Source organism: Lonchura striata, chromosome 23 (genome assembly GCF_050655825.1).
Source record: "Lonchura striata isolate lonStrDom1 chromosome 23, ASM5065582v1, whole genome shotgun sequence".
NCBI lineage: Eukaryota > Metazoa > Chordata > Aves > Passeriformes > Estrildidae > Lonchura > Lonchura striata.
Genome location: NC_140725.1, coordinates 1420001 through 1442284, shown reverse-complemented (window position 1 = coordinate 1442284; position 22284 = coordinate 1420001). Strand labels below are relative to the sequence as shown.

The 22284-nt window shown below is 48.7% G+C and overlaps 3 protein-coding genes and 1 long non-coding RNA gene across 18 annotated transcripts in view; 3 read left to right on the top strand and 1 right to left on the bottom strand.

The window, feature by feature from the left end:
- Nucleotides 1–366: 366 nt before the first annotated feature.
- Nucleotides 367–7440, top strand: RCAN3 (regulator of calcineurin 3). 2 transcript variants are annotated; one of them, XM_085559588.1, is made up of 5 exons: nucleotides 367–488; nucleotides 3172–3411; nucleotides 3916–4089; nucleotides 4465–4630; nucleotides 5397–7440. In XM_085559588.1, exons 2-5 carry the CDS (start codon nucleotides 3217–3219, stop codon nucleotides 5603–5605), a joined length of 744 nt encoding a protein of 247 aa, XP_085415714.1. In that variant the 5' UTR covers nucleotides 367–488; nucleotides 3172–3216; the 3' UTR covers nucleotides 5606–7440. The 2 variants fall into 2 exon arrangements, with proteins under 2 accessions (XP_085415714.1, XP_085415713.1); XM_085559587.1 differs by having other exon boundaries at nucleotides 3895–4089.
- A 2108-nt stretch (nucleotides 7441–9548) lies between these two features.
- Nucleotides 9549–17053, top strand: NCMAP (non-compact myelin associated protein). Of its 3 annotated transcripts, XM_085559589.1 has the most exons (5): nucleotides 10852–10912; nucleotides 13058–13156; nucleotides 15630–15724; nucleotides 15850–15934; nucleotides 16356–17053. In XM_085559589.1, exons 3-5 carry the CDS (start codon nucleotides 15640–15642, stop codon nucleotides 16495–16497), a joined length of 312 nt encoding a protein of 103 aa, XP_085415715.1. In that variant the 5' UTR covers nucleotides 10852–10912; nucleotides 13058–13156; nucleotides 15630–15639; the 3' UTR covers nucleotides 16498–17053. The 3 variants fall into 3 exon arrangements, with proteins under 3 accessions (XP_085415717.1, XP_085415716.1, XP_085415715.1); XM_085559591.1 differs by lacking the exons at nucleotides 10852–10912; nucleotides 13058–13156 and adding an exon at nucleotides 9549–9684; XM_085559590.1 differs by lacking the exon at nucleotides 13058–13156 and having other exon boundaries at nucleotides 10779–10912.
- Nucleotides 11452–19526, bottom strand: LOC146765512 (uncharacterized). Its single transcript, XR_014949907.1, has 2 exons — nucleotides 19258–19526; nucleotides 11452–16508 (listed from the first exon to the last, which is right to left on the bottom strand). It is a non-coding gene; the product is annotated as an uncharacterized LOC146765512 (long non-coding RNA).
- Nucleotides 19527–19771: 245 nt separating this feature from the next.
- SRRM1 (serine and arginine repetitive matrix 1) overlaps nucleotides 19772–22284 on the top strand; it is a 16955-nt gene continuing 14442 nt past the window's right edge. For all 12 annotated transcript variants that reach the window (XM_085559573.1, XM_085559567.1, XM_085559570.1 and 9 more), the window contains exons 1-2: nucleotides 19772–19823; nucleotides 22203–22284. The exon at nucleotides 22203–22284 is cut by the window's right edge and continues 8 nt beyond it. In XM_085559573.1, the coding sequence (XP_085415699.1) occupies nucleotides 19803–19823; nucleotides 22203–22284 (103 nt within the window). In that variant the 5' untranslated portion in view covers nucleotides 19772–19802. The remainder of the gene's footprint in view (nucleotides 19824–22202) is intronic.

The following is a 22284-nucleotide window of genomic DNA, read 5'->3' as shown; positions in this document are numbered from 1 at the left end:
TCCTTCCTCCCTCATCCCTCCCTCCCTCCTTCCCCTCATCCTTCCCTCCCTCTCCCCTCCCTCACCTCATCCCTCCCTCCGTCCCTCTCCTCTCCTTCCCCTCATCCCTCCCTCCCTCCCTCCCTCCCTCCCTCCCTCCTTCCCCTCATCCCTCTCTCCTCCTTCCCCTCATCCCCCCCCCTCCTTCCTCCCTCATCCCTCCTTCCCTCCCTCCCTCCTTCCCCTCATCCCTCCTTCCGCTCATCCCTCCCTTCCTCTCTCCTCCTCTCTCCCTCATCCCTCCCTCCCTCTCCCCTCCTTTCCCTCTCTCCATCCGGGTCACCGACTCCCCTCACACACCCCTCAGCTCCCGGGGGAGGACGCGCGCGCAGGCGCGTTCCCGCCGCCCCGCCCCGGGACCCGCGGGCGCCGCGCGCGCTCCCGCCGCCCCGCACGGACACCGCGCGGCCCCGCACGGACACCGCGCGCTCCCGCCGCCCCGTCCGCAGGTGAGCTGAGCCGCGGCCCCGCCGGAGCCGCCCCCGGGCCGCGCCGTGCCGCGGGTGCGGGTGGGGAAGTTGTTTTCATCCTCTCTCAGGGCGCGCATCGAGCGTTTGCGCGTCTGAATTCAAGAATATTCGCGGCCAAGGCTCCGGCCCCCGCGCCGGGTTTGTCCCGCCAGGGCAGCTCCGTGGGGTCTGCGGGATCAGCCGCAGGGTGTGGGATCGTGGTTTGGGTGGGAAGGATTAAAGCCTATCCAGTGCCACGGCAGGGATCTTTCCACAGTCCCAGGCTGCTCCAAGCTCCATCCAGCCCGGCCTTGGGCACTGCCAGGGATCAGGGGCAGCCACAGCTGCTCTGGGCATCCCCACCCTCCCAGGGAAGGATTTTTTCCTGTGCGCTCCCTGTCAGAGCAGATTTAACTGCTCCTGTGGAAATCGCCACGCCGTTCCCAGCCCTGACATTCCCTGAGCGGTGGGATGTGACTGTGAATGAGCTGCTGCTCCAGAGGATGCCAAGGAAAACTCCCCGGTGCTGCCTGTGCCGGTGAAGAGCTACAGCTCCCCATGGCAGGAGCTGCTTGGCTTTCATTTCAGATGATTTTTAGCCTTCCATGAAGCTGGGCAGTTTGTTTATAAGCATTTCCCTCTCAGCTGGTATTTGAATGATAAGCAGGTGTTAATGCTCAGAGAAAGGACTTAGTGAAAGGTCTGATCCCAGTGGCTTTAGTTCTTGGGATCCTTTAAATTGTGTTGTTTAATCTGAAATCTATGAGGGACTAAGCGATAATCCAATAGTTTGCTAATAATTATTGCAATGACATTGCTTCCAATTCTATTGCTGTTAATACTCTGATAAATAAATACTATGTAGTAACTTAGATTTGCATATCTCCATTCACATCAAACTATTTATAAATAGGAATTTCTCACCTTTCCAAGGAGCTAAGTGAAGAAATTCCCTTTTTCCTAAAGCAGAGCAGTATTGGCTGTTGCACTGATAATCACATTCCTGTACCTGTCAAATTTGGAGTGTCCATCTTCTGATTTTGATGCTTTATAATAATTGCACAATAAATAGTTCTAGCCAATCTGTTCAAATAACACTTCTCACAGGGCTTTTACTCACTGTACTTCTTAATTAATATTCATACCTGAGTCTCACCTGTCTCATCCTGATTTCAGGGGGCTGTTGGAGTTTTTTGCCTTGTTCAGTCATCAGGTGTTTTGAACTGATTTGGGTGAAGTAATGAAAAATCAGTTATCTGAGAAAAGAAATAGAATTAACCATGAAGTTTATGATTAAAAACAACAGAACTGTGATGAAATCTTAATTTAAAAAAGAAATACAAAATAATTGCAGTAGCTTCTATAGCCTCAATTTGACCAAATCTCCAGTTGCCTTCTGTGTTCCTCACTCCATGTTTGATTCATCATTCATCTAAGTATTTGAGTTTACTTTCCAAACTCTCATTTTCTTTCTTTCTGCCAGTGCTGCTCTCTCCTTGTTGGAGGCCTGCCTGTCCTTTGGGCTGTCAGAAAAGCAGGTGCTGGGAGCAGTGCTTGTGGCTTGGGTGGTTTGATCCCTCAGGAATGTGGGATCAAAACCAGGCCAAGGCTGGAATGTTGCTCTCAGCGCACCAGAGCTTGGCTGGATGTGGATGTCTGTCCTGCTGCTGTTTGGATGGGCCCAGATCTCCTCAGAGCCAGATGGTGCCTTTTGTTTTCACCATGCTGGCACATTTTTGTTCCTTTTCTCTTCCCTCCTTGCATGAATCAGCAAGCACAAGAACTGAGGTTTCCACCAGCTGCCTGTTCTCCCCAATCTCCATCCTTCCTGCCAAGCTGGGCAGCAGAATTGAGATGCCCAGGTGTGTGCATGGGTTTGGGATGGTGTGACTGGGGCAGTCACTGTCATTAACCCAGTTAATCCCCCCTCATTAGGCAAATATTCAAATGAGATCGTTGCCAATGAAACATCATGTATTTGCTACCTTCTTTTAGTGTTGTGTCACAAGTGATCACTCTATCCAAACCCAGATCTGATGCAGTTACCTATTTAGCAGTGTGCTAACCTCAGGAGTTTTGCAGGGATGGGTGGTAGAAGGTCTACTCCAGTAAAATCTTTTCTATTCTGTAAAAAGTATTCTCCCTGACATTTTTTATTTAGTCTCTTGCTTCTTTGCATTTTTTTTGCCTTCCTTGATGTGTCTGCTCCTGTAAGTACTCCTGCCTATAGGAAAGGTGTAGGAAAAGGACATTTCCTTACATCAGGAGATTTCAGATTTTGGAGAGATGATTTAACTTTGTCCACGTCCTCTCATTGATGAAATAAAATTATTTTTTCAGATACCAGAGAACTTCTCTGATTACCCAGGAAATGGTTTTAATTATTAAACAAGAAAATGTTGCTCACTGTAAAGTGTGTCATGGAGAAAGGCTTCTAGAGCAGTGCTGTCATTTTGGATTCCTGTCAGAGTAAAGGGAGGAGAAATTGCAGTTTCTTGACGGGGTGACTTTATCTTCCTTTTGATGGAGCAGCAGAGTCCTCCCTCCGTCCTCAGCAGGTGCTGCTGATTTGTGGGGGACAGCACAAATTCCGTGTGGATTCCTGTTCTTTGTGAAATGATTTGCCTTTAGCAGTGGGAAGCTGTGGTATCCTCACATCTGGCTCTGGGTTTGTGGCTGGCAGGGCCCTGCTGGAAGCTGGCACCCGAGGAGCTGCTGGGGGGGAAGGATGCTCAGGGATTCCATGAAGTCCTGGAGCGACAGCCAGTCAGACCTGTACAGCAGCGACCAGGAGGAGGAGGAGCAGATGATTTTTGGAGAAAATGAAGAGGATTTGGAAGAGATGATGGATTTCAGTGACTTGCCTACCTCACTCTTTGCTTGCAGTGTTCACGAGGCCGTGTTCGAGGTACAGGAGGAGAAGGTAAGGGGGAAGGAGCGTGAGGTGTTCTCAGTGTTCCATTGAACATTTTTGTGTCATACACTGGATTTTCAGTGTATTCATGCACATTATAATTGAGGGGAAAAAAATCTGTAAATGAGGTCTCTTGTGGATCAGAGAGCTGGTAAATTAATTGAATTTCATAATTGAAAATTATTAATTGGATTTCAGAACCATGAAATCGATTTTCATGACAGTGCAGTGCAGCTGCAGCACTGAGCAGCTCTCACTAGGTGGCACTTGGTGTGTTCAGAGTTTTTGGGCTCATTCACATCAGTTTGCTCTTGGGATTCACATGTAACCAGTGAGACAAAGCTGTGCTGCCCCGAGTGTGGATTTACAAGCAGAGAGGGAGGTGTGGAATGTGCAGGCTGAGGTGATTCAGGAAATGGATGGGATTTGGAAGAGGAGAATAAAGGAAAATACCTTTATTACGGAGTGAGAATGTTCATTTTGCACCTGGAGAATGTTTGTGCTTCTCTCCAGGAAAGGTTTGAAGCACTTTTCACAGTCTATGATGAGCAGGTGACATTCCAGCTATTCAAGAGCTTCAGGAGGGTGAGGATAAACTTCAGCAACCCCGAGGCAGCAGCACGAGCTCGGATAGAGCTGCACGAGACCGAGTTCAGTGGGAAAAAGCTGAAGCTCTACTTTGCACAGGTACCGTGGGACACAGAGACCTTGCACCTCTGTCCTTGTTCCTTTATTCCTCCTTTGCCCATGAGTTTCATTTGGGGGAAATATCTGAAATCACCTCATTGTTCTACACTGAGCTGTGTCAAAAATAAGAGGGCTCCAAATTCTCTTTGTAAGAAATGCTTTGTCCCTGTTGCATTGGCACAGGTCCCACAGCAGCCCCTGCACAGGTTCTGAGCTGTAGCAGTTCCCTGAGGTGCTGTACAAAGAGCTGAACCCATTTTGTTTTTTAAAGCTAGGCTGAATTAAGTGCAGGGCATGGATGTGCATGAGTGGGGAAATAAACCAAATAAAAGGGAATTAATATTTGTGCTCTCTGTCTCCTGGCTTTGCCTGCAGGTGTCCAATGAAATTGGGGACAAGTCCTACCTCCTTCCTCCACAACCTGTGAAACAGTTCCTGATTTCCCCCCCTGCCTCTCCCCCAGTGGGGTGGAAACAGAGTGAGGATGCAACACCTCTGATCAATTATGACCTGCTCTGTGCTGTCTCCAAGCTGGGGCCAGGTAGGGACATTCACCTGCTTTTGTTTGGTTCTTCCCTTCAAAAGTGGTTAGTGAGTGTCCTTTTCTGTGAGAAGAAACTTAGTCTCTTTTATGTGATGTTTCTTACTTGAATAAAATGATCCATCACTTTCTTTACTTAATTATTGGATTGATTGAAAGTGTAGAACAGGACTGGACTGTGAGGGAGTGGCTCCATCACACCCATATATTGAATTTTGTCAGAGTCTCAGGATTAAGGAACAAACAATCAGAGAAATGAGAAGTTCAGTCTGTTGCAGACGAGCAGCTCCAGCTATTAAGGATGTCTGGATGCCAATATGGACTTTTTGGGTTTAATCATCAACTTCCTTCTAAGCCTTCCTGAGAAATGTGGTGTTTGCTTTCTGTGAAAAGCATGAAATGGGGAAGCTTGATGTGCTCAAATGCTGTTGTAGCTTTTAATTTACAAATGTCACAGAAATATATGATGTCACTTAGAAATGTGTTTGCTGCTTGTGTTCTGATGTCTTCCTGGGAGTTTTCTACATCCCTCCCTTCCTCTAAATGTCAATTAAGAGACTGATTGTATTCAAAGTGTGCTGCAACTGCTACAGGGACTGTTTTAAGGCATTTCAGAGGTTTGGTGAAGAGTGGAGGTTGAGCACATTAAAGATGGGGTGGGAATTAATGATTATTTGGTTGTGCTGTTGAAGTTATTAAGGTGTTTTTGAGGTGAATGCTTTTCCTTGGGGGTGTTTCTAACCTGCCTCTCGCTGGCTGCTCCCAGGGGAGAAGTACGAGCTGCACGCAGGGACAGACTCCACTCCCAGCGTGGTTGTGCACGTGTGTGAGAGCGAGACGGAGGAGGAGGAGGAGATCAAGAACCCCAGGCAGAAGATCCTGCAGACGAGGCGCCCAGACCCACCCCCCACCATCCTGAGTGACTCCAAAGCCTTCGAGTGTGCCCTGGAGGTGGGGGGGACAATGCCCTGTTAGAGCTGAGCTGCTCCACGTGGTACCAACTCCAGGCACCCGGCGAGTCCATGTGTTGCTGTCTGTGCTGCTGCTATAGGTCACAACAGATCTGACTTGTAGTTGTCTCTCATGTTCAAGATTTTGGATGCCAATGCTCTGAAAAGCACTTTAATTTTAGGGACTAGTCCCCCCCGAGTGTAGCAAATCCACCTGACTTGAAATAGTGACAATTAGGGAGTCTGTGTTTTGGTTTTTTTAAGATGCTGCCCTTTGCTCTCTGTTGTACAGTGTGATGTTCCAAGTGATGAAATAATCTCCTGTCACGAGTGGGTTCCAGCAAGTTCCTTGTACAGCAGTTAAAAGCTGATCTGTCCAACAGCTTCCAGTTGATCTAGTGTTAAACACAAGTGAAATGCACTCTCTATGCTCAGATTCCTTGCCAGCTGAGGTGAGGGTTAACCTTTGCTTTTCTCAGAAATATCAGCTGTGTGTTTGTAGTTTGACATGAGGCACAAATACACTGAGGAGCTGAATTCAGGGGGGTTGGTGACTGCAGGAGGAGAACACCAGAGGAAGAACCTCAGAGTCTATCGCCAACACTCCTGCTCTGGTGTCTGTGGTGGTGCACTGACCCCTAATTAGGAGTTAATGACAGGGGTAGAGTGAAATGTGGATCCAGCTGTTGCGTGTGGTGTGTCTGATCCTCTCTGACAATCCGGGGATGTTTATTCCTCTCCAGTCCTTGGGACGGCCTCCACCTCTGAATAAATCCAGTGACTGTTAGGTCCTGGCAGGAGCTAAAACATCCAAGGGTTAATTGTTAACTTCTCCAGTCTGTTTTGTATTTTCAAAGACAATCAGTTGCCTGGCTTAGCCAGTTTTTATGCAGTTTCAGCCCTTGTTTGCTGTTTTTCATGAAGACTTTTTCTGTGTGGCCTCCTGTGTGTCTGACAGAGCATCTGCTGTTTCTGAGACCAGGATGCATCTTTTAGAATACAGATCTTTGGTTTTGTGGTCTTGTGTTAAGTGTTTTAGTAGGAGGAAAGTATGCCTTGGTATAACAACACCTGCTCCTGTGCTTTTATGCTATTTTATAGTCAAACTTTTTTAGTCTAGACAGATTCTTCTTTTTTTCTATTTAAAAAGATAAAATTATTTGTGATCAAACCAGGCTGCTGATGTTCCTGTGTAGAAATCATTCTGAAATTCAGATTTTTCAGGTTCATTTCAGTGTTTCAGTTGTACCTGATGTGCTTCTTGAACTTCCAGAAGTGTTTTCACTTGACTGACAGCAGGGGGAAAAGGAATGGGTAGGGATTCTCATGGATGTGGAAGTTTTCAACTCCGTTTTGTGCCTGCTCAGGATCCCTCCTGCCACCAGCTTCAAAGTGGGATCCTGCAGGCAGGTCCTTGCTCCAGAGACAGGATTAGGACAGAGTAAAAAGGAAGGGAAATGGGGTTTGTCCATCTATTACAGGTGTGATATTTATGTATCTCTTCAGGTATTGAAATCACTCCAAGCCCAGCTTCACTGTCTCACTGTTCCATGGAATTAAAACAAAGGTAAAAAAAAAAACAAGCAAAAACCTGTGTTATCCAGCAGGCTTATGGATTTTTGAAATTCCAGAAGTCCGGGTTGGATTCTCTGTGGTGTTTCTATTTTTAAAATTATTTCATTTCTACCCCAGTGTAGAAGTTGCTGTAAGTAGGACTAAGTGGAAAACCTTCAGAAACAATTTTATAAGGAGAACCAAGTGTGATGTTGTTGATTGTATAGATGTGTAAAATGTGAAACAACATTCCAGCACTTTCCATTGTGTAAAGACACTTCAAATAAAACAATGCAGTGCCATTCACACTTGGGATTTGGACTGTGCTCCATGCAGGACCAGGTGCATAGTGAGATCTGTGCTGGTGGTGTCTGTGATGGGCAGATGGGATGGGGACTCCGTGCGCCCCGGAGCTGGGGGTGGCAGGGACCCAGGGGAGGGATGTGGGATCCTTGCAGGGACCTCTCTGGGTGGGGAGGAGGAGCCAAACAGAGGCTTCAAAGCTTAAATGAAGCTTAAATATCAGAGGTGATGCTGCTCCACTCCACGGTGACAAAAACTCAACTCAAGGGTGGCAGCCTGCCTTGGCAAATGAAGCTGGAGCTTGCTTTACTCCCTCCATGCCATGATTCAGTACCCCCCAACAGAACCTGCTTCTCCTAATCACTGACTGCTGGTAAGGACTATTTTTAGCAGCAAGCTTGCACAGAGGCACCAACTCAGCCCTTTCTGAGCTTGCACTTTGTATAAATAAATACCCCAAATTCCTTTAAAATGTTCTCCTTGAGCAGCAGCTGAAACATGAGGTGTTTCCTTTTGTTCTGGAGTTATGTGAGTACTTTGGTTTTATAATAGCTGAGAACCTTTGATTGCAGCTCCTCATTCTGCCTTCTCACAGAACTGCTACCCCTGGACAGACCCTGTGCATAAAATTCCAATTGCTTCATTTATTCCCTGAAAGGTTTCATTTCCATTTTTGTCTGGGTTTGGATTAGGGATACTTTTGAGCCCAGAATAGAAGGCTGGCTTGTGAATCTTACTGGGGTTTGTTTATGTGCTCCACTAAGTGTAAAACTCACTAGGAGAGATTGCTGGTGTGGAAAGAGACCAAGCTTCATCCCCTTGGAGAAAATGCAGAGCAAGATAAAAGACTTCTCCTCCTGTAGGTACTGACCCTGAGATGTGAGTGAGTGTGACACAGCTGTCCCTGCCATCACTCACAGTTCCAGGGAGGGTCACAGGGTCTGATTGCTCCATAAAACAAGAGCAGGGCCTAGAAAATAGAAAACACTGTGTTTTAGATGTTACCTAATGTGTTAAAATCCTGCTCTGAACCAGGTTTCTGTACTGTAACTTTGGCATGCTCAGGCTTGTAGAGGGAATGTTTGATTCCCCTGGTGAAGGGAATTCCAACCATCATCAGCATTGGGGTGAGGCAGTAGGAAAGATATTCTGGCAGTCTGGTTTGCTCTTACATAAAACATAAAAATAACCAATTCCTGTCCTCTGTGGCTCTGTGCTGGGATCACAGGCACAGGAGCAGGGACTGAGAGGGCAGCCAGGCTGAGCTGTGCCCTCCTGCTGGGACAGGTCATCTCAGCTCCCTTCATCCCTCCCAGGGGGTCTGGTAATTATTTCTGAAGCTGTGGGTGCATGGAGGGCCTGATTTCACAATAAATTCCAAACTCAATGAATGTTTAGTTGGTTTTGATATCTGCTGTGATACCTGTTCCCTCTTTGTTCTCACTGAGCCACTCCAGGCTCTGCTGTGCCCTGCCAGGTGCAGGCAAACTGCAGATTAACCAGCAGAGCTGGGAGCTGAGCTGCTGTTCCAGGAGGAGTCCAAACCTGCTTCATGGTAAATTCAGTGAGACTCCACACCTTGTAAGGCTGTGTCACTTCCTAGGGGTTGGTAATGCTGTAGTAAGCCTGGAGTTAATTCAGAGTTATGTTTTGTCCTTTGATGTCAATTGGCTTCATCGGGTTTTTATGGAGCATCCCAGAGTCTCCTTTGGTCTTCCTTTAATGGGATAAGCTCAGGGTTGGTGCCTGCAAATTGGGTCACTGATGTTGACAGCAGAGGTTTATAGTAACAGTGTATAAACATTTATTTATACATTATACAAATGTATTTATACATTTAACAGTGTATAAACTTGGTGTGTGGCTCTTAATTTAGGACCTGGTGAGGGACAAACCCTTGGGAAAGTCCCACCCTCCCTCTCTGCTGTCATGGAGGCTTTGGGAACTCACATTTGCTTTCATTTGGGCTGCCCGACAGTCACAGGGGCTGCTGCTTCCCTTCCTGTACTACTTAAATTGAGTTATTAATTATTTTTATTAACTTACATTCATACCTCTTCCCAGTAATGGTTGCTGACTGTTCAAAGAAGCCCCTTCTGCTCTCTAGAGATACAGCCCAGGGAAGGTTTGTGGCTGGAAAACCACTCCTGTTCCCAGGAGAGCCTCGTGCTCCTGCTTGTTTATGCAGGATGGGACAGTCATTGTAAGGAAATCAATCAAGTGAAATGTATTCCCTTGGAATGATTGGTGAGTAATCCCTGCTGGGAATTCAGTCGCTGGTTTTAAGGAGCTGCATGGGCTTCAGTGGGACTGAGGTGGAAGTGACTAATGTGGGTCTTTGTAGCTGTACAAAACATTTGCTAAATAATTGGATCTGAAAACTCCGGTTTCTGATGAAAAAGCCTCAGTGGTTGTGTTCTGTGGGTTCTGTGTAGAAATCAGCCTATGGTAGACACCAGTGTGAAGCATGAGTTGTTAAGGGCACAAATGTTTCTGGAGGAGGAAAGGGAGAACTGCAAGGTAAGGAAGGACCCCATTTTTCAGCCCAGCTGGACTCTGGTCTTCCCAAGAAATCCACTGCAAATGTTTATGGACCATCAGGACCACCCTGTTGCTGCTGTCCATACGGAGGTGGGATTCTGTAAAGGAGCAGGCTTTCTCCTGTTTCAGGTTGCATTATAAGGGAGGTGGGTGATGTGGCTCTGGCTGCAGCTGGGGCAGCTGGAATGGAGAATGGAGTGAAACATCTGCACAGCAGCTCGACCACCCTAAACCACAAATGGAGCCTGAATGAGGGCTGTGGCTTGTTCCTGTGGTTTTCTGGTTTCCCAAGGGAGCAGCATCAGGCCCAGGCAGGGGACAGATCCCTTTCTAAAGTGTGATGTCCACAGGAAAAATCCAGACAGGGACAGTGCCCATGCTCCTCTGGAGGATAAAGCCAACGAAGTACGGGTTAAAAGTGTGGACTCCTTTCCAGTTTGATCCTTTTGATTCCACTGTCGAGTGGACAAAACCACTCATTCTGTCTTTGGGCTGGATGTGCTTGGGATCCTTCTCCCGAAGAGCCTGGGAGACCTTTGGGCATCGAAGAGCCGCAGAAACTGGGCTGCTCCCAAAGCTTGGGAACACTCGCTGTGAGACGGGGGCGTTATCCCAGACTCCTCCATCCCCCCAGCCGCTGCCTGGCGGGGTCGTCGGGGGCACCCGCAGCCCCGCACGGGCCCGGGGAGGCGGCGCCGGGCCGGGCTGGGCGGCCCCGGGGAGGCACCTGCGGCGGCGGGGCTGTGCCGGGGCTCCGGCCGCACGGGCATCGGGCTGCCCGCGGCAGCAGCGGGGCTGGGCCGGGCTGGGCTCGGCAGCTCCGGGCTGGGGAAGGGGCGGGAGCGCCGGCGGGGGCAGCCCTGCAGCCCCGGCGGGCGGACGGAGCCGGGAGCCGCTGCGGCAGCGCCGGAGCCCCGAGCCCGCAGCATCCTCCGTGAGTAGCGCCGGCTGAGGGTCGGGTGTAGGAACCGCTCTCGAGTGGGGATAATTGTAACCTTTCTGCCCCAAAGCTCTGTTCCTTTCCGCCGCCGGTCCAAGCAGCGCGGTTACTCCGGGTTTGTGTGCGAGGCACTGTGGATGAACCACGGGAAACGCGAGTTCTTTATCGGTACCTTTAAACCAGAAAGAAATAGAGAGCAGATGTCCTCGCACGGTTTTCTGTTCAGCTGGTGCTTGAGCAGTTGTTCCATTAATTGAGAGCCGTAAGGGACGGGACTGGGACTGCTCTGGCGCGGTTTTCTCCCCGGAGAAAGGGAAGCCCGCGCGGCTGTTGAAAGCTCATTCCATCGCCGGCGGTGTCCTTTCATCGCTGGGGACGCTGAATCTCTTGTCCTGACTTATTCAACATTCAACCCTGGCACTATAAATATGGGTTTGTTGGTGGCTATTTGTTTGTGGCTTTGGTGTTGTATTTTTTTTTTTTTTTTTTGGTGTACTTTTTTTCCTGAGAAAAAAATCTGCTGAACAGCATGCTGGAAAGAGCTGGCAGAGTAATATTTAACAGGAAAAGAACTCGAAAGCTCAGAGCATTGTTACAGTTCACTGAGTGTCTCCAGCACAGAACAAAACTACACTGCTTGCTTTATTTGGGAACACACTGAAGCTGCTGACAGGTTTAAATGGTGATTTCTGGTTTTCCCTGGTAATTAATGTATTTAATGCCCGAGGAAGTCCTTGCTAAAGGAAGCGTAGCTTTTTGTAAACAGCTTTCACTGATGGGATGCATTGTGCTGTGTGGCAGGAGGGGTTGATTTAGTGATTACAAACCATGAGACAAAGGCAGAGCAGAGACCAGTGACTTCAGGGTCTGACAGAGTTATTGTCCCTCTGTGGGTACCAGACTGGGGCACTGAGGGTTTGCCAAGGGGTTCTGGTGGAGAAAGGCTGCAAGTGTGAGGTGTCAGCTGCTGTGTGTGTCTTCAGGGCTCTGCAGAGGGGGAAGGAACCTCACTGATTCAACAAGTCAGCATAGGCTAGAGCTCCTGGGACTGCCTCCGTGCTGCTGTGTGCAGTGAGAGGAGCTGCATTTTTGTGTTGATCCTTTGTACTGTGTACAGAATTTTTAATACATAGAATCACAGAACAGGTTGGGTTTGAAAAGACCTTAAAGCCTATCCTTTGCCATCCCTGCCACGACAGGGACTCCTTCCACTGTCCCAGGCTGCTCCAAGCCTGTCCAGCCTGGCCTTGGGCACTGCCAGGGATCCAGGGGCAGCCACAGCTGCTCTGGGCACCCTGTGCCAGGGCCTCATCACCCTCACAATGAAGAAGTTTTTCCCAATATCCCATCTAACCCTGCCTCTGGCAGTGGGAAGCCATTTCCCCTTCTGCTGCCTGCATAAAAAGCCCCTCTCTCTCCTTTTTATAAGACCCTTTAATTGCTGGCTTTAAAGAAAATCTAACTGGGCAATGTGCAGTTCACAGCCTGGTTTAGACACTGCTCCTGGGCAAGTCAGTGACAAAAGTCTACCAAGTTTATATTTCCAGGCATGGCTTTAGAAATGAGGGTGTTCCTTTTGGGAGTCCTGTTGTCACTTCTTGTCACCTGTGGGAACTGAGGGGTTTTAGTGCCTCTCAATAAACCAGGCAGGTAAAATTACTGAGGGGTTTTTAGCTGGTGCTGCTACTGCCCAGAGCTGCCTGCTGTTTGTGCCACTGTCTCTGTCTTGGCAAGGCAGTGAACTGCTTTTAATGTGTGTTTTAGCAGCAGCTCAACCCGGGCAGCTCATGCCAGAACCTGAGAAAATGCTTATATAAAGGTGCTGCCCTGACATGGGGACACTCAGGCTCACACAGGGAGGGTTGTTTGCCTCAGGCCTCTTTGAACTTGGGCTTTTCTTTCCTTCTTCCTCCCTCTTTGGAGCCTCTCAAGGTAAACCCAGGCACATTCAGGTCTCACTAAAGGACGTTGTGTTTTTATTACTCTCTGAAATCACAGCTTGCCTCCATCCCTGGCAGTGTTCCCGGGGTGCTGGGAAGGTGAGGGCAGGAACAAGCCAGCTCCATGCAAACCCCACCTTTTCCCAGGTGAAAGCACTGAATCTGTGTCCCCCTAACCAGCACCTACCTTCCCTGGCAGGGAGCTGCCTCTCCGAGCCCAGCCATCCTGGAAAAACCCTCAAACAACCCCCTCTGTTCCCCGTGGCCCCCCTGCTGTAATTGCAGGTGCTGCTGACAGGTGAGCTCTGATCCCCATCTCCTCACAAACAAACCCAGCCCAGCAGGGCCCCTCAGCTCAGCCCAGCAGGGCAGGGGCAGCAGGGAGGCTTTAGAAAAGGGGGCACTGCTCCCACTCGCCAGAACAACCTATCCCCTGTATCTGCCAAGGTGTTTGAAATGGAAACCTGCCCAAAGCTGAACTTTATGGAAACATTTCCAGCTCCATAACGTGGGGATGCAAAAATAACCAGCAGTGTGGAGAGTGAGGGTGAATGAGAGGCTCTGAGAGCCCAGGCAGGTGTGTGTGCACAGGGGGAAGTGCAGCCCTGTGTCATAGACAAAGAATGTCCTGTGATTACTGTATCAAAGTCCACTTCTTCTCCCCTGCTGAATGGCTTTTTTCCAGCACTCCTGATTTTCCAAATGTTTTTTCTGAACAGAGTAGGATCCAGGCTGAAAATCAGTAGGTTCCCATGGATCTGCTGGGCTTTGCTGGGTCTCTCATGCAGCAGAGGCTTGGTCAGGTGTAACCTGCTGATTCACAGGCAGGAATGGAGCTGGGACTCCCAGGTAAGAGCAGGACCAGCACCTTCCACCCTGGCTGGAGACACAGACCTTGCAGCTCTTGACTTGCTATACAAAGCAGAAAAATCCCAACCTGCTGCAGTTTTCAAACTGCACCTGAGATTGTGCAGCCTGCTGGATAAATTAATCCCTTTCATAAACAGGTGGTTTCACTACGACAATAAAAATTCTTTGGGTCTGGGTGACTCATGCACAAACAGCTCCCCATTCCCGAGGTGGTTTGACCCAGAGCGAAGGTAGGAAGGATGAATATTTCATGGCTTAATATTAAAATATCCAGCCTTATTTATTTGGAGTTTTTATTTTGGTAGCCAGAGGAAGGAAAAAGGGCTAGGTGTGGCTTTTTCACTGCCCTAGTCAGGAGCCACAAGGTGAGAGCTGGATGTGGCTTTTTCTGAATTATGCCCATAGTCAGAACACTTGATCAGCTTTTCATGAAGAGTCTCTTGAGCCTCTGCTGCCACTGGTAAAACCTTTTTCCATATGGGAGGATGGGTGGGGAGATAGGAACAGCTGTCCCTGAGCTCTGGTGCATCCCAGGTCCCTCTGAGGTGTGTGTGAACCCTGTGCTGGACAATAGGGCTGGGCAGAGCCTAAACACAAAATATTTCAGCTGATGCTCATGTTGCTGAATTAACTTGGCCTTGGCTAAACAAAGGAATCATTCACTCACAGGAGAATGACCCAGTTACAGGCTTGTGGCAAAGTTATTTTGGTTTTTAGATTAAAAGAAGAAGACCAAACTTTTAACTTGAGGGGATTGAAGTATTTGAAGAGTGGCCCTTGCAGTTGTGATCCTGCATGCCAGTCAGACACCAACCACTTCCCTTCCTGCTGCTTTCTGATCCCTCTCATTCCCCACTGACCTGCTCTGCAGGTTTTTAATTGGTATTAATTTTTATTACCAACTCACTTCCACTGAATTATTTCTGGCTATTGTTTATCTCATGCTGTGTAAAATTAAAGTCACCATGCCACACAATATCCCAGGGGAGCACCAGAGTCCTGCCTGGTTGTACTGAGCAGCATCTGAAGTGGGAAACTCAGTTCCATATCAAGTGCTGAAGAATAATTTACTTTTCAAGGGGCAGTTGGAGTGTCTCAGCTCTGGGACTGGGAGCTGAGCCTGGTTCCAGAGGGCTCTTTGAAGTGGTGCTCACACCCCTCTCGGGCTGAAGGAGCCCTTTAATGGCTCAGGTTTCCAGGGACACTTGGAAAACCCTTTTAAAACCAGCAAACATCCCGGCTGCTCTTTCCAGATCCACAGTTTTACCCACCAAAACACAGGCATGTTTTCAGTTCATCCGCTTCCAATAACAGACCTGAGCTGACACTGGGCTGAACTCACAACCTCCTGCCACAGCCACGTTGCAATATCCCTGTTCAGGGGCTGGTGTTTGTCCTGACACCTTTGGAGCTCCAAGTTAAGGGGTTAAATGATTTTTCTGCTCCATGATAGATGAATTAAGCTCCTCTAAATTTTGTTTTATAATGGAGTTTTTAAACCTTTCTGTGATCAGTTTTTCGCTTCCCTCAAGACAGTGCTGAATTCTGAATGCAGAATCCTTCACACTCTTTTGCTCAGCGATCTGATTCTCAACCAGAGGTGATAATCTAAAATCTCAAAGCATTTGAAATACATTGTTGTGTTCATATTTTATCCTACTAACACTGACCAGGGGATATTTTAGCTGGTGGAGCAAGATTATACCAAAATTTCCATCGTACCAATTTTGAATTTCCATTCCTTCAGTGGGGTCAGGTTTCCATCATAATGAAAATATTAAATTCCAGTTTAGTGAACCTGCACTTGGCAGGCTCTGAGCCTTTGCTGGGCAGTTGCCTAATTAGTACTGTGAAATTTGGGTTGATATTTTAGAATTCACTCCTCTTTTTCCCCTCTGCAGCCCACTCAAGATGACGACGGCCACACCACTGACCAATAACACTCAGCTCTCAGTGAATGTGACCACAAAGTCTCAAGAACAAAATCTCTATCAAAGTAAGGAAAGGAGTGGGGTGGTGGCTTTTTTTTGGTTTTAAGTGGACTTTGAACTTATCAAACTTCAAACACTACAATGACAACTTTCTAAATATGGCTTTTTTCCCTTCCTGCTTCTCTCCCAGGTTCTGGAGCAATAATTGCTGCCATCGTGGTGGGGGTAATTATTATCTTCACAGTGGTTCTGCTCATCCTGAAAACATACAACAGGTACGTGGCCATGTCAAACCAGGATGAACCAAAGTCCCTGCTCTCAGCTAGCAGAGCATTTCAGGGTTTGCTGCTGAAAATTTCCAGGAGAGTCTAAGCACTGAAGTGCTGATTGCAGTGTACTGACTCTCAGTGTCAGTGCCCTGATTGGAGCACAGGAAGCACAAAGAGCTCCTTGATGGAGGCTGCATGGTGGGAGCTCTTTTTAGGGATTCCTGGTGATGCAGGGAAGCTCTGATTGTGCACCAAGACTGCCACAGGGAGAGCTTGATTCAGAGCTCACATACTCTGGGAGGACTTTTGGTGTCTTTGGGATGAAATCCTGGCTTGGTTTGCATGGGTTGTGTGGGAATCTCCCCAAAACTTACCCTGGGAGAGGAGAGACCACCCCAAGTGCCAATTCCCCTTTTACCTTTGCCAGGCGCATGCGAGTGCGGCGGGAGCTGGAACCCAAAGCCTCCAAGCTGGCAGTGCCACCTCCCGTGGGGCACAGCAGCCACAGCCTGGCCCAGCAGCCCTCGGTGACCTTCATCCCTGTGGACATCCACCTGCAGAGCAGGTAACTGGGAACTCCCTGCCAGAGAAGAGATGGAATTGTTATCCCAAGGACCTGGGACTCCTCAGCAGAGCTGCACTGGGAGCTGCAAGCAGCTGTTATTCTCTCTGTAAACTGAAATGAACCTTGGGTTCTTTCTTTGAGAGGAAAAACCAGAGGTCTGGACACTTTTCCTACGACTGAAATAACAGGTGGAGGTCTAGGAACCATCAGGATGGCAGTGAGGCCCATCCTGGATAAACCAGGAAGAGAAGATGCCCACGTTTTGTGGAGCTTTTGCTTCTTCAGAGACTTTGAACCATCTCTGTTCTGCTGATGAACTGGAGGAGAAGTCTGGACAAGCCCCAAACTCAGTTTGGACCCAAGTTTGTTACAAGTTACATGCAGGAGGTTTGTGGCTTATTTTATACCTGATGGGTAGTACAGGAGGTATCAAAATTGTATTTATCTTCACTCATACTTCACGTTTCTAAGCTCACATATGTACAGGTTGAGGAAAAAAAATGTTACTTATTTTCAAGTATTTTTAAACTCTTTCTATAAACTCTGTAACTCTCAATTTCTGAAGGAGCTCGGTGTCTGAGGGGTTTCACTCTCAGTTCAGGTTCATGGCTGGAGCTGTCTTAGAATGCTTTGTCTTATGCAAAATCTGAGTTCTTTAACCAAAAAAAATAAGCATGGAAATAGAAAAAAATCAGCTTGGACAAAGCAAGGGAGGCTCTGTGCAGCCCCAGTGTGCCACTCACCCTGCAAGGTTTTGTTCTCTGGTGCAGCCCAACTATTTTTAGCCATTTTTACTCTCGAAACTAACCCAAAGTGAGGTTTTGTGAGTGTGAGGGCTGGGGGTGTGCAGCAGTGGCACAAAGGAATTCCCAGGGACACTCACAGCCCACGGGGTGGGAACACAGAGACCATTGTCAGACACTGACTGCCAGATTGTCTGAGATTTTCTAGTTCATGCTTTTTTCCAATAAGCTTGGATCTCTTGAGCAGGTCAGTTTGACTAACTAGTAATTTTTATTGTGCAGAAACTAAATTCAATTACTTTGCAATATTCTTTTTTGGCTGAAACTGGAGCACGGATTGGATTCCAAACCAAATATTGAGACAGCTGTTTGTGAAGTTTCTGAATCACCTTGTAAATATTTCTCTTGTCCTGGTTCTCTACCTTATTTTTTGTGGCAGGGAAGATTGATTTAATAATTCAGAAGGGACAGCAGATGCACATCTAATTTTTTTCCAAAAAAATATAAATATCTCATTTAAAAAAAAAAAAAGAATTTCTGTTTCTGTCTCTGGATGTTCTCTGAGCAGTTCCATGGGATCAAAATCAAGATTTCTGGGAAAGACAAGCCCATCTTATTGCTGGTTTGTTTTTTTTTTAACATCCTTAGCCATACCTACTTGTGGCAAATTTTGTTTACGTTCCATTTGCTTCATTTCCAGCCAACACAGTTCACAAGCAGAGTAAGCAGAACTACTGCAAGCAGTTCCAGTTTCACAGAATTACTCTTATTGGCAGCAGAACTGGCTGCTCGGACACACCAGCGTTGCTCCAGCTGAAAAATTCAAATACCAATAAAATTTGCCTCACATTGGCACCTCCTGGGAGGCCCCACAACCCCTCCTGGCAGCAAAACCCTGAGCTCACGCTGAGCAAGCAAAACCACCTTGTCAAGGAGCAAAAATCCATGTTCTGTGCCATTTGCTGTGGATTTGAGCTTTCCAGGAACAATCCCACACTCTCCTGCCCTGGTAACATCAGCTGCCTCAGGGCTGATCCACCCTGTCCTGACTTGGCCCCCAGCTTCCACTTCCAAACACACAAATTTTGGGAATGCTCCCCTTCAGCTGGCCCTGTCTTGCAAGAATCAACGGTTTTTTTCCTCCTGAAAGTTCTACAAGATCTTCAGCAGGTCGGATCCTCCAGTTGGAATTTCACTGATCCAGATACTCTGGTAAAATGTTTAATATTTCACTGCTGGGTAAGTCCTGACCCCAAAACTCAGCTCTCCCCCCTTATTTCCAACCTCCTTATCCCAGCAAAGAGCCCGGAGCTCCACCTAGTGTCCTCCTGCCTTCCCACGGGTTCTAATTCTAATTTTGTGCTCAACAAAAACATAAAGCAATTCCAGCTTCAGCTGTCACCTTTACTAAACTCCCTCATCCCAGGGCTGCTGAGCAGCCGAGTCGAGCACTGCTCCAAGTTCGGCCGTGCAAGGCTCAGATTGTTACAACTCTAAGCAAATAAAATATGATAATTTCCCTTGGGTTTTATTCCTGAGTCCCACAGCCAATTTATTTCCCAAGAATGCATCTGTAACTCAGCCCAGGAGGCACACAGAGATCAGTGACCTACACCAGTCACACCAGTTTGTCCAGAGTGGGATGGCGTGGAGAGCCCATGACTTGTCCTCAGGACAAGAAAGGCAAGGAGCTCCTGGAAGGGGACCAGGGGAGGCCACAGAGATGGTTTGGGGTTTGGAGCATCTCCCTGATGAGGAGAGACTGAGGGAGCTGGGCCTGGTCAGTCCGGAGAAGGGAAGGCTGAGAGGGGATCCCATAAATCCATAAAATATCCCCAGGGGGTGTCAGAGGATGGTGCCAAACTCTGTTCAGGGACAGGAGAAGCAATGGCCATAAAATTAAACACAAGAGGTTCCACCTCAACTCGAGGAAGAACTTCTTTCCATGAGGGTGGCAGAGCCCTCGAACAGCTGCCCAGGGAGGGCTGGAGTCTCCCTCTGTGGGGACATCCCAAACCCACCTGGATGTGTCACTGTACCACCTGCTCCAGGTGACTCCGCCTGGGCAGGGCTTGGGCTGGGACATCTCCAGAGCTCCTTTCCAATCCTAAATATTCTGGGATTCTGTGACCTCTTCAGAGCCCTGTCTCCTGCCCAGGGGCCCCTGTGATACCGAGAGGGAGCCGAGGGGCCGTTGCCGAGGGGCTGCGCCCTCACGGCCTGACCCGGCCCCGCCGCCATCCCTGAGGGAGCCGCGGCCGTGAGGGCTCCTTGAGATCTCGCGAGACACCGACCTCGGCAATAGCCGCAGGAGCCAACAGCTCGCGAGAGCACCGCTCGCTTGACGCGCTCACCCCCGAGCAGCTGCACTCTCTCATTGGCCGGGCTCCGGCGCGCGCGCCGACCCTCTACCAATCAGCAGGCGGCGGAGGGAGAGACCCTACGCGGCGCGCGCCTGGCCCCGCCCACCCTTCCCTCCCCACACCCCCGGCACGGCTGAGGGGGCGCGCGGTGCACGCCGGGACGGCAGCGCGCGCCGCGGCCGGGAGGAGGCGGAGGAGCCAAGATGGACGCCGGGTTCTTCCGCGTAAGTGCCGGCCCGGGGAGCCCTGAGGGGCGGCCGGGCGGCGCGGCGGCCCCGCCGGGGCACGGGGGCACCGCCCGGCCCCGCTGCCGGCCCGCGCTGGAGCCGCGCTGCCCCGCGCGGCGCCGCCGTGCCCCCCCCGCCCCCGCCCTGCGCAGGCTCCTCGCCGCGGAGAAAATGGCGGCGGGAAGAGGCCGCGGCGGCGCGGCCCGGGCGGGACTCGGCACGGGGGCATCGAGCGGCTCCGGGCCGCACTCGGCACGGGGGAATCGAGCGGCTCCGGAGGGATCGAGCGGCTCCGGGCACCGGGGGAAGCTCCGCGGGCGCTCCCCCGGGGCTGCGCTCCCCGGCCAGGCTCCTCACGGGGCCCTGAGCGGCCTCGGCCACGGAGGTCCCGACCCACGCGGGGCCGTGTCACCGCTGCGGCTCCCGAGCCGCGGGGGAGGAGAAGGGGCCGAAGGGCTCTGAGGGGTTTGCGCTATCCACGCTCTTTAGTGGCCATGTTCAAAGCAAATAAACAACCCTGCTCCTATTTTTAATTAGATTTTTTTTTTTAGAGGTAGTTAAATGTATTTATACGGAAAAAAAGTTAGGATGTATTCATAAATTTGTATTTTACTTTTAATCCTTGAGTTTCTTCCTAGTCTTACAGCTGTGCTGCATTTTCTGCAGAGACCGTGAAACCTACATAGAGTCTATTTCTTTTCTGCTTTTTCCTCCACTATTTGAAATTACCTTATTTTGGGGGTTTCCGTGATAATATTTGAGAACCAATCTAAATTTCAAGGTTCATTCATTTGTTCAGCCCATATTATTTTCATTTCCTGCTGCTACGATGCTTTTAAAGCAAGGCAGAACAGATAACCCTTCCCTTAATTCAGTTCTGTGTTCATGGACTGACTTGAGAAAAATAATGGCAGATTAAATCTGCACTTGTTCTCATGCAGTTAAAAGGTTCACAAAACAGGTAGTTGTGATTGACAGCAGGATTACTGGGGCTGAAAACTCTGCATTAGAAATCTAATATTCTTTTAAACTGGCCTGTGGAAGGTGGCATTTTATAAAAAACAAAGCAGCATGGCACTGAGATGGGGCTGTGAGCAGTTTTATTCCAGGTTCAGGAGGAACCAAATGTGAAATGACAGAAATGCAGCAGAGCAGCAATTTGGATTCCCCATACCAAGCAACCTCCTATTTATAATTCTGTCAGTTCTTCACATTTTTGTGAAATTTCAGTGCAAACTTATTTTGTCTTTAAATTCCTGTAGCCCCCTTGCTGTGTCCTGTTTGGTGTCCTTTGCTGCTTGCCACGTGTTATCAACAAGAAACTTCCTTTCTGTTTCCTTTCTGGGTTGTGAAATAATTTTTAAAAACCCCAAAAGAACATTCAGTTGTTGAGTGAGCTGGCAAGTATTGTGGTGTTTTTGTGAGCCACACAGCAGACTGCAAATACTGTAAAGAGTTTTAATCCCTGGAGGTGCCTGTGCCACAGTCTGACTTCAGGATTTCTATATTCTGGAATAGAAAATGGGAATATCAGTGGATTGATCCCTTTCCATAACTGATGACTTTGCTACGTGTTATATTGCTAATTCCAGGTGCTTTCTGACCAAAGTGTACTTCAAATTTGGGGGTTTCTCTTCTTTATTATCATTTAATTGCTCAACAATTCCTATTTTTGCTTGCACTGAACCCTGTTCTTCCATGGAGAATTACCTGTATAAAATTCCTTGGTTTCCATCGGTGCTTTCCAGAATAAACTTCCCCAGCTGTGGGTTTGTCCTCAGTCATGAGCAGCCCATCAGGGCCTGGATGCAGCCCTGCATGTCCTCTAATCCTGCCTGGTTCTGTTTAATCTCTGCCAGTAAATTTGCCAGAAATGGACTTCCAGGCCTTTCCCTCCATACTGAATTAACCTACAGCTCCTGTCCATGGAAGTGGAGCCAGCTGGTGAACTTTTAACAGAGCAGGATCAATAAAATGAATTCTTTGTACATCCCTTTGCCTCAGGGAAGCTGCCCAAAGGTTTCAGAGGTGTCACTGTAAGCAAATAGCACATTTTTGTTCCTGGACACAGGAAAGCCACATTATTTCTTTTATAAAGGAATTAATAAAGTATTTTCCTGGCAGTTTGATGCTGCTAGTACTTTAATTTGTGGGCAGTGCCAGGGGGGTTATGATTGAGGTGTCACTGCGGGGCTCAGGAGCTGTTCACCCAAAATCCTCAGCCCTTGTGAGAGCTCAAATTGAAAAGCTCCTGGAAAGGAATAATTGAAAAAAAACCAGGTTGGCTTCACTGGTGCACTGTGCAGACGTGGGACAATAATCCTTGGAGGTGGTTGAAGGGCCTGCAGGCTGAAACTGTTGTTTGCTGTGCTCCAGGGAACCAGTGCAGAGCAGGACAATCGCTTCAGCAACAAGCAGAAGAAGCTGTTGAAGCAGTTGAAGTTTGCAGAATGCTTAG